This window comes from Pygoscelis adeliae, unplaced genomic scaffold, assembly GCF_000699105.1.
Source record: "Pygoscelis adeliae isolate BGI_AS28 unplaced genomic scaffold, ASM69910v1 Scaffold85, whole genome shotgun sequence".
NCBI classification, from domain to species: Eukaryota; Metazoa; Chordata; class Aves; order Sphenisciformes; family Spheniscidae; genus Pygoscelis; species Pygoscelis adeliae.
In genome coordinates, this window is record NW_008824900.1 from 7699363 (window position 1) to 7716648 (window position 17286).

At 45.0% G+C, this 17286-nt stretch overlaps 1 protein-coding gene across 1 annotated transcript in view; it reads right to left on the bottom strand.

Annotated features, from left to right (window-relative positions):
- Positions 1-16886, bottom strand: part of SYT17 (synaptotagmin XVII) — a 37381-nt gene extending 20495 nt beyond the window's left edge. Inside the window, exons 1-5 of the mRNA XM_009324826.1 lie at positions 16832-16886; positions 14957-14979; positions 13406-13554; positions 7888-8036; positions 6826-7445 (exon numbers count right to left, since the gene is read on the bottom strand). Of these exons, the coding sequence (XP_009323101.1) occupies positions 6826-7445; positions 7888-8036; positions 13406-13554; positions 14957-14979; positions 16832-16886 (996 nt within the window). The remainder of the gene's footprint in view (positions 1-6825; positions 7446-7887; positions 8037-13405; positions 13555-14956; positions 14980-16831) is intronic.
- Positions 16887-17286: the final 400 nt, after the last annotated feature.

Consider the following 17286-nt stretch of genomic DNA (forward strand, 5'->3'; position numbering starts at 1 on the left):
TGACAAGCTCACGCCATGGCATACCTTTGCTGATGCGACAGTCTTGCTAATAAGACACGCTGGTGGCACAGTTTGTGGCAGAGATGAAGATGCAGAGAGAGCTGCGGCTTAACCGACTCGCTGGATCAGCGGGCAAAATGGATGTAACTGGGGAGCACAGTGGGGTCCACTGCGAGATGGAGAAATAGGACCCTTCACATTCGGATCAGGCAGGAGACTCAGCTCAGGGAGGGATGAGTGGCCACAGAGGTCTCAGGTGGCTCGTGGGGCCATAGGAGCTGCCCAGGGTGCTCCTCCAGCCCACAGACCCACTGAGCTCACCTGCACCTTGGAAACACTCTGTGTTGCCATCACCATTGACCCCCATGCCCACCACCTTGTTTATAGGCATCTTTATCAGCAACAGTGTTAAGACACGTCTTGCTGGGGGACTGCAGGCACAGAAGCATGGCTTTTGTTTTGTCACACACTGGAGCCTCCCCAAACCTCAGACTCGCATAGTGGCTGAGCAGAGGAGAGGGATGCTTATGCGTGAGAGGTGTCACCAGCACATTGTTCACCATAGGGAAAGGAAGTGCCCGAATTTTATTTTTCCTAGGTCTTTTCATCAGGAAACTAAAATGCTGTTGGCTTCACCTTGAATATTTTGCTCACAGAACGCAGTGTGCGGTGGTGCCCCTCAGGCACCACCATGCAAAGGCATCATTTTAGTTGCCATTATTATGCTGATGACGCGCTGATTTGTGCCAAGATCCCAGATGACCCTGGAAAAGCAATTTCCTGTTTGATGAGGTGCCGGAGTGACACCAAGTCTGGGGTGTCTGAGGCTCTCCTGAAGCTCTGATTAACATTTCACTCCTGGCTGTTGCTCTCTGCAGCTGTATTACACAGCCAGTCGTTTGGATTTGCAGCCTTGGGCTCGCCTGTGATCCAGAACCTTCTGCAGCTACCGTTTGGGTTGAACCAGACACACATAAGAAGTTTTTTTTTTCTTTTCTGTCATCTCTGAAACACAAAGAGGCTACCTCAAGGGAAGAGGAGTTTTTAATTAATGCCATTTGCACATCTTGTTTGAATCAGGGCAATTCTTTCCTCACGCCCCCCCCCCCGACTGTTTGCTGTGCATTGCTACAACACCAGCAAAATTCTGCAGCTGAAACGCTCCCCGGTTCCCGACGGGAACCAGAGCACATTACATCAGCACAGACATCTATGCAACGCTCCTAATGAAGTTTCAGATTGATTTTCCTCCTCAAGGTTATCTGTGATGGTACCTCCAGGCACATTAGAAAACTGATGGTTTAGAACAGTTTGCTCTAACAGGCTTTCTACAGCATCCGGTGACACACAGCAATCATTTCGTGAAGGCTGAGCTATTAAGGACCAGAACCTGAAAAAAAAATACATACTTACCAATGGATAAGAACGACGTTACCTATGTGACAGATGCTGAGTAGACATACGGTGAAGAGAGTCTCACAAAACCCTTTCTAAAGTCTAACTGGCTTAGCATCAGTTTGCATGGCCATGAGAAAGTCTCTCCTGTGCAAAGACCTTTGGGCAGGTGAGGGAAGACTTCCTACGGAGAGCTCCTGCCCTTGGCCCCCACCACCCCCTCCTCTGGGCTCCTCCTCAGCAAAAGAAGCCCCACAGCATCCCGGTCCTCCGCAGAAAGGGCAAGGAGTGAACAGCACAGAGGGAAAGGGATGAGGTGACTGAGATGGCAGCTGGAAGCAGAAGAGATGGATAAGGATAAAGCAGAGAAAATTATCAAGAAGAAAAATTTCTCTGTGCTGGAGCTTTAAAGACTGGAAAAGGAAAGGGGGAAAAAAACCAGCCCCCCACGTAACCAAGCCATGTTCATCATCAGTGATTCTGCATCATTCCTTTAATTAAGCAGCTGCTAAGCTTTTGGACAGAAAAAAAAAAAAAAAAAAAAAGGAAGAAAAGAAAAAAACCCTGACAACACTCACTTTCATATTTCATTTCCCATGTTTGTGTCATGAACACAGACCACTGTGAACACACAGTGTTCCACACTGATGCACACAGCCCTGAGTTGTGTCAACTCTTTGAACCAAGTCTCTGCCTGGCCACTTTTACATCAGTCCAGTGCTTTATGCCTGTATGAGAGAGGGGTGCTGGCGTTATTTTCAATAATATGCTGTGCTGCCAAACACAAGGCATCAGCCACGTTCCCCAAGGATGACCCCTTCTCAGGGCTGCAATGGATAAGCCAAGGAACAAGGGTGCCAAGGACGAACTTGGTACATGCACAACTGGAGGCCTCCAAGCCACTCGCCATAACCACCTGGCTGCACAGCAGATTTCAACATAACATGCAAAAGAAATGCTCCGAAATGACTCATTACCTGATTTCAAATTTCTCTCTCCCTTTTCCTTCCCAACCAAGGCACGGTAAGAACAACAGTGCAGTACTTGTTGTAGGCTTATCACTGAGATGGGAATCAAAAATTGTAGAGCTGCCGCAGGAAAGCCACTCCATTTGTGAAGCACATACCATTTTGAACGTAAGAAGCTGACAGCTCCTTATAAATGACTGTCATTCTAGAGCACTCATAGTACAAAGTTAAAAAAGCAAGTCCAATACGTACCCCCTCTACTATAAAAACGGCTTAATTTGAGGGGAGAAGGAATTTTTATGCTATTTTCCCACCACAACTAGGCAATTTTTTTTTTCTTTCGCAGAATGATCTCCAAGCTCTCATTACTGCTGGTCTAAAACATTTATTCCTGCCCACTCAAATCTGCCAAAAGAGAAATGAATCATATGTCAATAAAACTTGGGGTCCTGAACATGTGTTTCAGAATTAATCTTAACGGTGAAATGTGTGAATCTGAACCCAGCTACAGTAAGGCCTGCCAACTTCATTCATGGTAATTAAGCAAAGCCACACACATTTAAGGGGATATTTAAGGAGTGCAAAGTGTTCCTATGGGGACTGGACTCAAGAACTACTCCATGAGCAGCTACTGCGCTTTAGAAACATATTAATTACTCTGCAAGAAAAAGCCTCCCAGAACTACCAGGGACAAAGAATTTGGCAATACCTGCATTGACATTTTCTACAGGGAATAGGTCCTTCTGCTTAGTTGCTGGCTCTGATGATGTACTGGACGGCAGCTCCCCTGTGCCTCTGCTTTGGACTCAATCCCACCAAGTGCTGAACACACAACCCAAGCTAAAAAAGCACTTATGCACAGATACAGCCTTTTGCCTGAATCTTAGCATCACATGTTTAATTGCACTGATTCCTCAAGGCTGAGAGGACAGCACATTGCTCACCCATATTTGGGTTCTCTGACAACCCGTTCCCGACATAACGAGCATGGCAATGCTGCACAGCCCACCTCGTTACACTCAAGGTAAGCTCTCAGGCTGTTAGTTAACAAGCAACTCCATGAAGTGGTAACAAAGATATTCTGCTATTAATGGTGATGGGCTTTCACCCATTGAGGAGCTGTACATCCCATCTCACAGCCCTAAGGAGCTTATCCTGGTCCAGCTCGCAGTGGAGTCAACAGTCATCGGCTGCAGAAGCTGGACCATGCCTCAGCCTGGGAGAAACCCACCCGTCCCTGCCAACGCCACCGGCACCACCAGATCGCTGGCGTCCCCTATCTTTTTTAGCAGGGCTCACTTGTGCTGGCACAGTCCTGTACTGAAGCAGTGTCCCAGCTCTGGGCCTGATGGGGCTCAGTGCAAGGGTGGGAGAAAGACTTAGCACCTGCCTTTATCAGCACACCCCATAGCAATGGCTTCCAGGTGGATACAGCAAGTGCAAAACAGATGTTCATCTTAGCTGATACCATTTAGGCCATTTCTCTGCTCTTCCACAGACCTTGCCCCATCCTACTCCCACTGGTATGAAGAGAGAACCTTCTCCACAGCTCCTGCCATCTGGATTCACTTTTCTCCATCTCTCCAGCTCATCATGTTTCTGTCTATAAATGCCAATAAAAAAAAAAATTCACGTATTTTGTGTCTTTCATCTTTACATATCATGTCTATGCCTGACTGTTTTTCTCTCCCGCCTGTTACTGGTTTCCCAAGCACCTGCTTCAGCATTTTCTCCACCACGATCTTTATCACTGGGGGGGTGCTGCTGCCAGCTGCTGCTCCGTGTCAGAGCCCCGGGGCAGCCAACCCAGCCTGGAAAATTTTCATCAACTCATGATCAAAAGTGACTCAGGTTCAATCCAACAAGAAACTAATACAGGCTGTCCATCCCTCAACTAATCAAGCAAAAAAGTGATAAGTATAAAGAAAGTTGTCAACATGTCAAATCTATCATTCCACAGGCAGAATCTTCCAACTAGCAATCAAAAAAACCTCACAAATTTCTAGCACAAGCATCACTGTTATTGAAAGACATTAAAATGCAGTTTTTCAAAGTAATAAGCTTTATTGTTTTACTTCTTCCAGGACTTATTTTAACCCTTTGATCAATGCATTTAACTTAATCACTACTAAGAGAAAATACACCTTATTCAACGAACTTTAAAAATCTTATCACTGAGAAAACATGGGAAGATGATACCAAAGATCATCCCTGGATATCCTAGGACAAGTACTGTTGTTCTCTTTGCAGTTGCAGCCTGTCAGCTAGGGCCCAGCCAAAAAGAACAAGGAAGTATGAAAAGACCAAAACAAGCCACTTCAGTAACCAAGGTGCGAAGGACTTTTTGCTTAAGTTAAGTTTTTCCATACGATAGCAAGCAGATAAATGCAAAAGGCTTGTAAGGTTAGGCCTGCCCATTCAAAGGTAGTCTTCTCTTTTTCTCCTTCCTTTTATAAATATCAGAAATGCCAATTTCTGCATAAATAATTTATCTTGAATCCTGGTGAAGCAGACAGCACTGCTGAAAACAGCAGCAGCTTTCAATGAAACTTTGGAGAGGGAGGGAGGAAGGGCTGGCTCCAAGCTTGGCACACGAAGGCAGAGATGATCTTGTCTAATCAAGGTCTGTATTAGCTGTGGAATGAATCTGTGTTACTAATAAAGAGATACATAATACAGAGAAGTATTTATCATGCAAAAGCGGGGGCGGGGGGGGGGAAGCAAGGCTGCATAGTGTAAATCACGGGAGGATAACGGGATGCAAAGAGGAGAGCTCTGTCCTCAGATACACAACGCAGAGCCTGTGATGAACCACGAATACCAAAAAGAAAAAAATTGTTGCAGACATTTGTAAATAAACATTTTTAGGGAAAAGGCCCAGGCAGTGAGGGGAGCCCAGGAATATCTGTCCTTGTTCATTTTCCTTATGAATCATTTTGTAACACAGCTGTCCCCTCACCCCCCACTGCCACTCTACCGAGCAAAGCAGATCCCACTTAACATGAAGACATGTCCCACACAAAGACACACTCAGGGACCCCACAATTTTGACTTGTGCACAACTTTCAAAACTTTCCTGTTTTCACGAACAATGTTCAGGCTAATCCCGTAACACTCCTATTACAGAAAATCCAGTGGGCTCTACTGCAGTTATCAGGGATCTTAATCTTCTTCTCCCTTACACACTGCAGAAGGTCTGAGCAAGAGGTAAAAGTGCTCTCCAATCCCTCTGCGCACAGAGAGGGGGCAAAGCAGAGTCAGAGACCCGGTCACGTATAAACACTGCTTGGTAGATTTTACTTCCACAAGTGTCTGATCACAAGTTTCCACTCCAAATCAGACTCTCAGACCCACACCGTAAATCAGCAGTGAGGCCAATGATTTACTGTTCATCTTGTCTGATACCTCTGGCTATGCCACCCTTTTGTGAACACATAAAAATCAAAGAAACTGTGAAGCATCCAAGTTCACGCAGGGTTTTGATTCAGCAAAGGCTCTAAAACTTAGAAATTGCAATCCCAGAGCTGGTGAGGAACTGGGAGAGGCAACTGTGTTATACCGACCTTGAGTGGTATTCCTGTCCTTAGCACAGATGCCTCAGATGATGCTCATGCCAAGCTCTTAGCTTGGTTTTTTACGGGGTCCTATGCCTCTAGCTATGTGGGTGATACGGCTAGTAGCAAATTTGGTAACTAACCGCCGCTCCTGGTTGCAAAGTTCAGATTTTCCCATTCAACGGCTCTTTTCCTGACTGGAGAGGAGGTGGCACTGACCGGGGCCCTATCCTGAGAACAGATGTGGAAGCACACAGACCCTCTACACCTTCTCCTCTCATCCCATTTGATGGCTGAATCTAGTCCAAAATGCATGCTCAAACTTGCATGCATGCAGCATGCCACTTACATGAGACAAAATCTATGGCAAGTTTATATCCTTCAGGGACACAATGAAAATAAATCTACCATTACCTTGCAATTTTTTGCTCATGCATTATGCCTTAAGTCTGTAGAGATTGTGTCTTCTCTACACTTTCTTGCATCAAATTACTACTGAACTGGCACCAGTGGTTCAACTCACGTTCCCAAAGCAGTGTCTTGTTAACAACCACAGGGGTGACCCAGATGGGACAGTGTCACTGCAGTGTCTGGGAACAGACGCAGGTCACTGCAGTGATCTTCCAAAAGGCGCAGGCTTCCAAAGCGGTCTTGATTTATTCTCATTAGAGTTGACACAGGATCTTTTGTCATGCCACCTCCTTTGAATATGAAAGAGGGCAGCTCCTCTACCTCACAGTATTAGCTATAAGACCAGTTAGGCCCAACGTTATTTCAACCCAGCAGATGCTGTATTAACAAGATGACAGTGACTAATTAGAAACTGCATTACTTGCCAACAAGCAAAGGAACTGCACACAAAAAAAAAGTGAGAAAAATTGTGGCAATAATCTGATAAATTCTGTTACCTGAGAACTAGGCACAAGGGCTTTCCACCAGTGTCCGCCTTTCACAAGGTCTACATCGCTCAAGGGCATTGACACTTTGCCAATAACACAATGGCGTGAGAATTTGTCAAAATCCACTACGGTTAAAAGCAGAGTTCTTCTCTGGGCTTCTAAAAAGGGGATTTCAAATGTGTACCTCTCTTCAAACACCGGGTTCTGCGTTTTGCGTTTCACTCCAGTCTGCTTGGAGTTCTTCTGATCAGGAAGAAGGCAGATCTTCACGTAGGGGTTGGAGTGAGCCATGTCTTGCCTTGAACCATCGTAAGAAATTGGAGGAGGCAGATCTTTAGCCTCAATGACTCGCACTATTAGATAATTATGCAACAGGTCGTACTGAGTGCTAAAATGCAGCATGCCCAGCTGATACTTTGATAAGATCTCCTCATCTGTCAAGGAGTCCATATCATCACTATTCGAGTCAAGAGAGTACAGTCTTGGTTCAAATTTTCTAAAATAGTCATCTGGGGTATAGGTTTTTCGCAGGATAGTTGGCTGAACTATTTCTTTCTTAGCTCCTATTATTCCAAACTCGATAGGTTTAATGTCAATTAACGGAGAACTTGGCCTCCTCGACTCTAAACCTAAATGAGAGAAATGCACAAGTACGATTGTTAGAAACTCAGCTGAAGCCATTACAGGCGCAAGTCAACTTGTGCTTCTTTGGGTACAGCTATTCTGTGTCTGTGCAATGCCCAGCACAGCAGGCTCCCCAGTGGGACTTTTCACCATTACATTGCTAACAATTAATAGCACCCTTAGTTACGCCGAAGTGCAAGCTCAGCTACACTTCCCTGCCCCCCCCCCCCCCCCCTCTCCATTTTCACCTGCAATTACCATGCATATGCTTCAGCAAGAAAAACAGGGCTGGCCCCTTCCACTGTGTTCCTGCAGAACAGGATGAGATTTTAATCAACGTACCTTCAACTTGACTTGATTCCCTGTCTAAAAGATGACAGAGCAAGCACTACAGTTTGATTTTCTTCTCCACAAGAATTACATTATATGTTGGAAGGACGACCTTACTTGAAATCCGCCTCGTGAGGCTGTAAGTGGACCGTGATGCATCTGAAGACGACCGCCTTCTGTCAGGGGAAACATCCTGAAGAGTGGGAGGCAGCTCACTGATTGTATTATCAGAGTCTCCATCTTTGTCCTCATTTTGGCTGCTTATCCTGTTACAAAGAGAGGCCTTTGGGTGAGTCAACCCAGTAAATGGAGCATATACAGAATAAAAATGCATTCTGGTCTTTTGGGTCTAATCTTGGGTGCGCATCCCTGGATGCTGTGGGGTATCTCCTGATCTATTTGGCAAGCAAAAGGCTGAGCAACTGACTTCAGACCCATGTAAAAAACAGATTCTTTATCTTTCTTCCTGTCTTTCAAACAGTTGTATCAGTATTAGAGCATGACACAGGTCACACAGGCACGTGTGACTCCGATCTTGATCAGACGTATTATATTTGTCTTTAAGAAAAAAGAAAGGGGAAAAAAAAACCCCACAAACCACAAAACCTGAACAGGAGCTTATTGCTGTAAATTCACAGCTACACTTTGGAAGCACAGCCTTCACTAGGAATGAACCAGCACGGGAAACCACCACACTCAAGACATCTCAAACCTATCACACATCTCTCTCAGTAAAATACTGCTTTGCAGGTACACCACTAAGGTTTCAAAACTCGATCTTATAAATACAATTAATTCACAGCTATTTATTGACATGCCTTTTAAAATAATTGGCTGCTTTTTATCCACTTCCTTAAAGCAGAGGTGATTCTCACAAGATAGTAATTTTACTGCCCAGGGACCTTGGTGGGAGCAGGAAAGTTGGCAGGATCTAAATAACAAAGCAAGTTGCAGTGAGAGCTGTAGCATCTTTGAGAAGACTCAACAGAAGACTGGCATCAAAGAAGTCCACATGTAATTCCCATTTCAGTTTATATATACACACACACACACTTTTTTTCATATAAAACAACATTCTGGTTAAAAACCTCAACGTGTCACAGCTGCAGTGGCTCACAAAAGCAGTCAGGACCTCCCAACCTTGACTGAAAGAAGAGCAAGAGCAGACAGTAACAAGAAGAGGAGATAAAGTCTCCAACCGCATGTTCAGAGGGGAGCAGCTGGCAGACATCTGCCGATGGAAATAAAATCACACAATGGTATGTGATGTGTGGTGCATCATGCAAAATAAGCCTTTTGGTTAATCCATGAGACAGAGTACAGAGTATTCCAAAAAACAGCAGCAGATCACAAGGAAAGCATCAGCTTGAAATGAGCAAATCAAAGAGGAACACTGTGTGAGTTTTGCTCCCGATTCACCCTTTCTACGTGCATGGCTCGGTTGGGTATAAACGAAATATGTTGAATCATTTGCTTTAGTAACCAATGACTGGATTAGAGCAATAAATATATTCTGCAAAAAGTAGTAAACTCACAGAAAAGGCCCCCCAAATATAAAATAGATTTAAACTGGAATTTCTTATCTAAATTCACAAAGTTCACAGCAGGATCCATGCAAATCTCACCAACCCAGAGTCAGACAACTCATCCACATTAAAAAAAAGTCTGCTAATAATCAAAACCAAACCCTATGCTAAAAGAGGCGCACAATATTTGCACAACTCTGCAGCCCATTAAAGGCAGTCCAAATCATGCAGTTTGACATATAATCAGTACATGGAACACAAATAGCTTTTTCATCCCTAAATGCGGGTCTACACAATCATAGGTAGCATTTGGATATTGTTGTGTTTGAGAAGCAAATGCACAGAATGAGGAGAAGGCAGGGTGAAAAGGGAATCAGGAAGAGAGGCATTAAGGATGTTCTACAGCAGGTAAACGTAATAGTGAGTTAATAACATACAGATGACCTTTAGTAAGGAAATTGCTACTGAGCCACAATAATTTTTCCTCAAATAAAGTTTGGCTCTGGTTAAAGCAGCTCTGTTTCTGTTTAAACTGAACCTTTGGGAAGAGGAGTCGCGTTCTGATTTCAATTCAGTCTCACAGACCGTGCATCGTTTATCTTTGGAGTTTTTGTAGAATATTCCACAACAGGCAGCACCAACATACACCCTCGCTCCCAGCCCATTTCTGCAAAGACCAGGATGCAAGCACTCCTCATGAAATAACAAGAAGTTACCATGCATTCAGGTCAATACAATTAGACTCACTTCAGTAAGAATTTTTTTTTCTAAGTTGCCACTGTAAAAAATTCAGGAAGTGAGAAAAATCAACAGGCTCCCAAGAGGAAGGGCTTAAACTTGCAGCTTTAATGTCCCCTCCTGAATTTCCAGGACAATGAGGTGTCTCAGAGCTGCCGAACGGAAAACCTACAGGCAAAAAATAAAGGATGGATTATTAAGCACAGGCGTTCAGATGTTTGCTAGCAGGCCAATGAAGACCATAAAAGCAGTTTTCCCCTGGGGACTAGGAGGGGAGGTAAGGAAGGAGCAAATTGTATTTTGCATTACACCAGTGTCCTGGGCCCATGAAGAAGTGCCAAGATGGAAAGATCTCAGCTGAAAACCTAGATCTATTTTTAAAACACTTTCAGGCTGTGAGCAAGGAATACAATCAATTGATTTGTTCCCAAATTCAATGCACACATCTAAATGCAGAATACGGTGGGGTGAAACCCATCTCCCATTTTAGGGGTTTCCACTGAACCCAAAAGCCCCCTTTTCAAAAATAAAAGGAAAAAAAAAAAGGATGAGGGGTCAATTGACATACACAGATCTCTGAGCACTTAAAAACATACCCATTAAACACCTTATTCTGAGACCAATTCCAAACCCTTACTCTGCTCACACATCTAACTCCAGACATTGTCTCCTACCTCCAAAAATGCATACGGAGCTTTAAGAGTATAAGATCAACATAGTGAAAATAGAAATCTTCTCTGGCTTCTGAATTCTGAGCCAGCAAAGGCTGCATGGGATCGTTTCCACCTTAAACCTGCACACACAAAAAGCGTGGCTCTCCTATTGATCAGCAAACAAAATACACCGTTTCTGCCTCCTGCCTCTTACTCTCCTTTCCTCTTCGTCTTCCAGACTCTTGTTCCTCTACAGGCTCATTTTCTCGCTGTCTCCTCTCAATCACATCCCCTCAGCTCCTTTCCCTCTCCGTATCTCCCCTGCTCTCTTTGCCCTCCTCACTCAACTCATTTCTGGGTTCCCTCACCATTTTCCAACAAAGTCACCCTGCAAGCTTAAAGCATCGCCATCTTCCCTGGCACCACCCTGGGTCCATCCCAGCTCAAGAAGAGGAGCCAACAGCCTTTTCAAGCAAGCAAAGCCTGATCTCCAGCTTCCACATCAACGTGTGTTAACAGGTGTCCTTAGAGACCACAGGACTTGCAACAGTGCCAGAGGAGACGGTGACTTCAGTGATCCTAAGGCACGGCAGCATCCATGCCTCCTCGCAAAGCAAAGCTACTTCTCTCATATGTCCTCTTCTTGGATACCTGCTGCCCCTCTTGGGCATTACCTCTGGGAACTCGCCTTCTCTCAGCACTAGAGCAGAACAGGGAGACCCTAACTGCACCAGATCGCCTGAAGCTGGAAGGGAAGATGGATACGTGACCTAGGCTGGGGTCCCAGGGACCCTACCCAGGGCTGCTAGCATGAGTAGGTGCAGCATAAAGCACAACATGGTTGAAGAACCAGGCTTTTTCTTTTCAGAGTGCGTTGTCTTCTGCTTCTGGCCATTCCAATAAGTTAATCGTAAAGGCTTTCAGCTGGAGCAGGACTGGGGGAAAACAACACAGGCTGGAGAGAGCATTTTATGAGTCCAAAGGTCTCCATGTTCTCTGCCTGTGGCAAAGTCCAGCTCATCTGCAAAGTCACCATACATCTGAGTTTTGACAAAAGAAGAACAGAGCTTCAACGCTTACAATGCCCCTTTAGCCAGACAGATGGATCCAGCAGTCGAAAACTACACCATGGGACAATCACCCCACACCCCAAATACACGATGTCCCTTCTGCTCCTCAGCACACCAGAGAAACTCCGAAGCATCCCCTCACAACAAGTCTAGCTACTTGTTCCCAAGTATGTAATTGTTCCTGCAGCAATCTTTCTACGTCCAATACTGCAACCTCATCACTGTGTTCTCCTGTGTGCAATGCTTTCCTATTTATCATCGATCTTGTTTCCATTTCCCATTAATTGCAGGTGAATCAATTTCTAGGCATATATCAGACTTAAATATGCTGCTCCACATTTAAAAACCACTCTAACACATCTTGAACATCTCTATTTTTATTGCTTCAGTATTAATTACCATCCTATTCTACCTGGATTCCAAAGAGTATATAGACAAATCTGCGATTTAAACATGAGACAATGTATTTCATGCATTACCAAGACATGGACCTTCCAGACCTGACACAGAATAACAGTAGGTACTCACAGGAGTAGATAAAATTAACAGAATAGGTCTCAGTGCCTAGGTACCAACTTCTGAGCATCATATGAGGCACTAAATAGGCATCTCTTGTGCCACAGCTTCTGGACACACCGAAGCTGTGTCCATCAAACGATCTGCTCTCACAGAAGACAGCCTGGCCCAGCCGACAGAGCAAACACTAAAAGACAGGAGACCTCTGCTCCCTTCTTGGTTTCAGTAATGCCTCCATGGGGTCACCTCTGCTGCAAATTCCCAAATGAGAGGGATTAAAACAGGGAAGACTTCACTGACTTTCTTTGTAATAGATTTGCAAAAACACTAATCAAAGCGCCAGATAAAACCCGGCATTGCCGCTGTTGTTCTTTAATGATTCAAGAGGAAATCTTAAAGAGTACTAAGATGATGCAGGAGATCAAGTCTTGCTAAATGAAACTTTAGATGAATTTCCCCTTTAAAGCACGCAAGAGGTAGGCCTTTCATCTGCCTATATGATAACCACCTTTACGCTAGGATAAGAAAATGTTTCAAAACAACCTCATCAGCATTTCAGCTAAGTTGAAGTGCTCCAAAGGGCTGGTCCATTTGAAGGGGAAATAGGACTGAAGATGAAAAGCATCGTTAGAAAAGGGTGCACAGCTAAACCAGTTATCAGCTTGCTATGCTACCTTACAAAATAGCTTCTGTCTTACTCATCAGAAAAGTGTTTTACAAAGACTAACCTTACTATTTGAGCTAACAGGGCTGCCCTTTTTCACCTTGTCGTTGAGTAGCCTACGTTCCCACCCTCAGCAGGAGGTTTGTCCTTTCTACGTGGTGTCCTCTGAATGTCCTATCGCCATTTCGTATCAATACTCTCATCACAGCTGAACAGTCCTACTCCTCAGTTAAAGCTATGAAATTGTGCATCTAAATGATGCACAATTTGAGTGGTTAAACATTGGAACAGGCTGCCCAGGGAAGTGGTTGAGTCACCATCCCTGGAGATATTTAAAAGACGTGTAGATGAGGCGCTTAGGGACATGGTTTAGTGGGCATGGTGGTGTTGGGTTGACGGTTGGACTCGATGATCTTGGAGGTCTCTTCCAACCTTAATGATTCTATGATTCTATGATTCTAAACTTACAGCCAGGCTGGAGTTTGAGCAGGAAAAGGTCCCAGGATTTCAACTTCATCTTCATTTGTTTGACAACAGCTACAGTCGAAACACTTCTGACAACAATTTCTACAAGTCCACCGGCACAGCAAGAGATCCGAGATTCTAGCGAGCAGACCCTGAAGCCATTGGAAACCAAAGTACAAGATTACAACCCATCAATAGCTATTGAGAAATAACATTCAGCTGTATTTATGTTTGTGTTTCTGCAACAGAACATTAAGAACTATATTTATTCCATCTATATCAACAGACAAGTGCTACGCAGTTACCAGCCCAACTTCACTGATGCCATAACAAGGCAGGAAAATAAGCATTCGCTGCAGGTATTTTCCCTCTAGTAGCAATGTACTATTATGTAGGTTGGCAAGAGCGTGATTTACAAAAGACTATGGCATAGCAATATGCTAGAGTGGAAACATGCTTATACTTTCACACATCAACAAACTAATAGATCGGGAAATGTACAACAGAAGGAATTAAAAACAGAAGGTAAGTGAAAGCTCCAATTTAATCCATCAAGGGTCTATTTAATTTGAAAATCTTAACACAGCAATGTGAACACATTTCGTCCCTGTAGATGTATCAGCACGTAATATTTGTATGATCTATACACATACAGCATTACAACCCGACAAACTTGCCACTAAAATGGATTAGCAAAAGCATGCTACCCACGTGCCTCCCCTCTGCTATGATGATTAATTTAATGAAGAATCTTCAATGACTTTTTTTCTTTAAAGAAGTTACTTGACCCAGAAAAGTATTTCATTTCTTCGGTTTCCATGGTGGCACTGGCAGCATCACCTGTAACAGTGCTCCTCTGCTGTTACAACCACAGGGTGCGAGCACCCCATCGGAGGGGCAACAGGCTGCTGCCCCATTTCCATGCCATCCCTACAGCCTTCCCTCCACTTCAAAGCTCTGCTTGCTTCAAGAGGAGCAGAAAGCCAAACCTTAACCCGTTTCCCACCCACACCAGCTCCAACTTCTGCAGTTTGTAAGAAGGCTCATTAAGCTGCACAAGGGCACTGCTAATAAAGGGCACCACTCTGTAGTAACCGGGGGGAGAGGCACGCAGCTGCCAAGAGCACAGCACGTGCACATCCAGGGTCGAATTGCTTTACAATTGTATGTGACCTTGAAATATTCCTAAGAAGCTGAAGAAATAAAGCATGTGAGAATTTCTCCATAGATACCCCCCTCAAAATACTTGAAACATTTGCAGTATTCACGAGTGTGCAAATACAAAGGCACTATCACACCACACAAAGGGGTTTCCTCTGAGGAACGCAGATCTGCAGAGGAGACTCCACCAGAACATTTCTTTTTGCTCCAGTAAAACACACAGTTTTTTCCATAAACAAAATCTGAACATTGAAGAAAAAAAAAAATTACCAGCCCAAAATGTGGTGCATTACTTATATCTAGGACATCAGTGAAGAGTCAGAAAATACGAGACAATCCCCTCAGGATGGAGCGAGGAGACAGAGCGGAGAGTGAATCATCAGATTAACTCACCTCATTTATTGGTTCCAACTGTCCTTTTAGACATCCAGGATGAAGCAAGGGGAACAAAATGAAAAAGACAAAAACAGGTTAGCAATGCTCAAATAACTTTAAATTTTCTGCCATGACATGTCCCGGCCCAGGATGAGCTTGGATTTCTGGCAAGACAGTACTTTGAAAATGTTAGAGGAGGGAGAGGCCTCCTGACCAGGCATCAGCTTCTGCTGCTTCCAGTCCCTCCCCACCAAGCTCCCTCTGCTCCTCCTTCCCCAGGAGCGAAATTCCCAAACCCATCCTGGAGCATGAAAATCCTGCTCATTGCCCCTTGCTAACAGGGTATCACGTGCAACCACTTATTTTCTTTTCTTTAATAACCTGTCTCTAATTGCAGCAACTACTTGCTGCTGACAGCAAACCATATCCAAATTTTCCAGTTAGATGCCACAGTGGAAAAAAAGGCTTTCCTCCAGATTCAGCCCACATAAACAGTTTCAATGCCAACTCATTAAAAGCAACATTTCTCAGAAGGGGCACAGACTCAGAATACTCTCCATTATGTTCACATCACTTGAGGTAGCTGGGCACCTTCAGTCTCATCCTCAGATGTGACTTGAAGAACACAAAAAAATAGAAGTTAAGTGCTTAAAACTTGAGTCATGCACTCCAGATCGAAAATCTGCACTGCAGCCACTTCCCCCAAGTCACGGAGAAAATCTACAGCAAAGGAATAATCATCGCAAGCCAGTGTTTTATTCACAAAGCCACCCTTGGAACATTATACTTGACCCACTTCATTGATAACTGGAGACTTAGTAGCATTTCAGATGCCTACTGAAAGCATCTGAAAGTCACTTTCTGTCTAACGTCTCAGAGTTTCCTAATTGTCCTGGCTGTCTTTCTATAAAGGGAATCCCTGAAAAAAGAAAAAAAACCAACCCACCCCCCCCAAGACAAAAACCACAGAACAAAAAACCCCCCATAACCCCCCCCACACTCTTCTCTACTCTTCCGCATGTAGAAATTGGTTTCTAGCTTTATGCTCATGGCAGAGACAAGAGCAGCCTTTTATAAAGAAGCTGAGATGCAGAAGTTGCCTTTAGTTCCAAGAACTCTCCCATGGACCACGTTCCAGCCCAAGCCTCCCTTTTAAACTTCTCAGAAACCAGTGCTTGGTGAAAAGGCCACCACTTGTTTGAAACACAAGTTAAGAGACTGGAAATGCTGCAGTGCGATGTAACAAGACAGTGATTACCAGATATCTATGGACCAACTGTTTCAAGAAAATCCTAAATGGTTTAAAGGGCTTTATCATTCCTTATTATTGCAAAGTTGCAGCCAAACCACAGCAGCCAAAGCCACAGTGGTTTAGCAAAGCTGCAACAAGAATATTTAAATTTCTCTAAAACGAAGCAGCTGGATCCGTGCCACACGATCGAACACTGTAGCATGTGCTGTGCAAAGGAAGCGGCATTTCCAAATGGCCCGCAGGGACGCACGGTAGGCTTGTGTCAAACAGCCCTCCTGGTTACGATCAGCCACCAGTGATGTGAAACCACTCCTGTGTGCCACCAGCCCCAAGAGCACACACAGCACCATAAAAAAGTGCCTCTGTGACCACCCACAAATCTCCGTCAGGAAATGGGAGGACAGAAATGAGAACTAAATATTACAGTGCAGAAGAGGTAAACAAGTAACCAGTGCCATATAGGGATTAAATGCAGGGACCTATGAAAGGAGAGCAAACACGACCAGCTGTGTGCATCCACCTCGCTCGCACCACGCAGGAGGGTTGGAGCTGGGGAAGGGCAGAGGTTTAGAGAAGGATGCAACAGCCAACAGGCGCTGGGCGATCCCAGGGAGCAAAGCTGCTGCAACGCACTCACCAACCCCAGGAGAAGGGCTTGGCCCCCAGGGTCAGGGAGACACCGTCATGCCCTGCCATGTCGTCCCAAGCCGGATGAGCAGAGGACACCGTGGCTGGGAGCCCCCAGCCACGAGCGAACCCTTGTCAAGGGCCGACTGCGGCTGTCCCAGGCACATCCCCTCGCCTGGAGTCAGGTGCAAGGCAGGGCTACATCTCCGCTTCACACCTTGCTGCAGGAGCCCAGCACCCCAGTCTGCCAAGGCCCACGGGAAGGGTCGCCTACTCCAAAGCAGCACAGCCACCTGTCACAAACAGGTCAAGGGACCAGCTACAACTACCTGCCATGGCAGTGTCACCAGGGATGCTGCAGCAGGGTGGGGTCTCCTCTGGTGATGGACCGTGTTTTGCCCCTGCAGTTACACCCCCAGGGAAGGCTCACAAGCCCCACCACAGCGGATGCCACAGCCTAGGGCCAGTG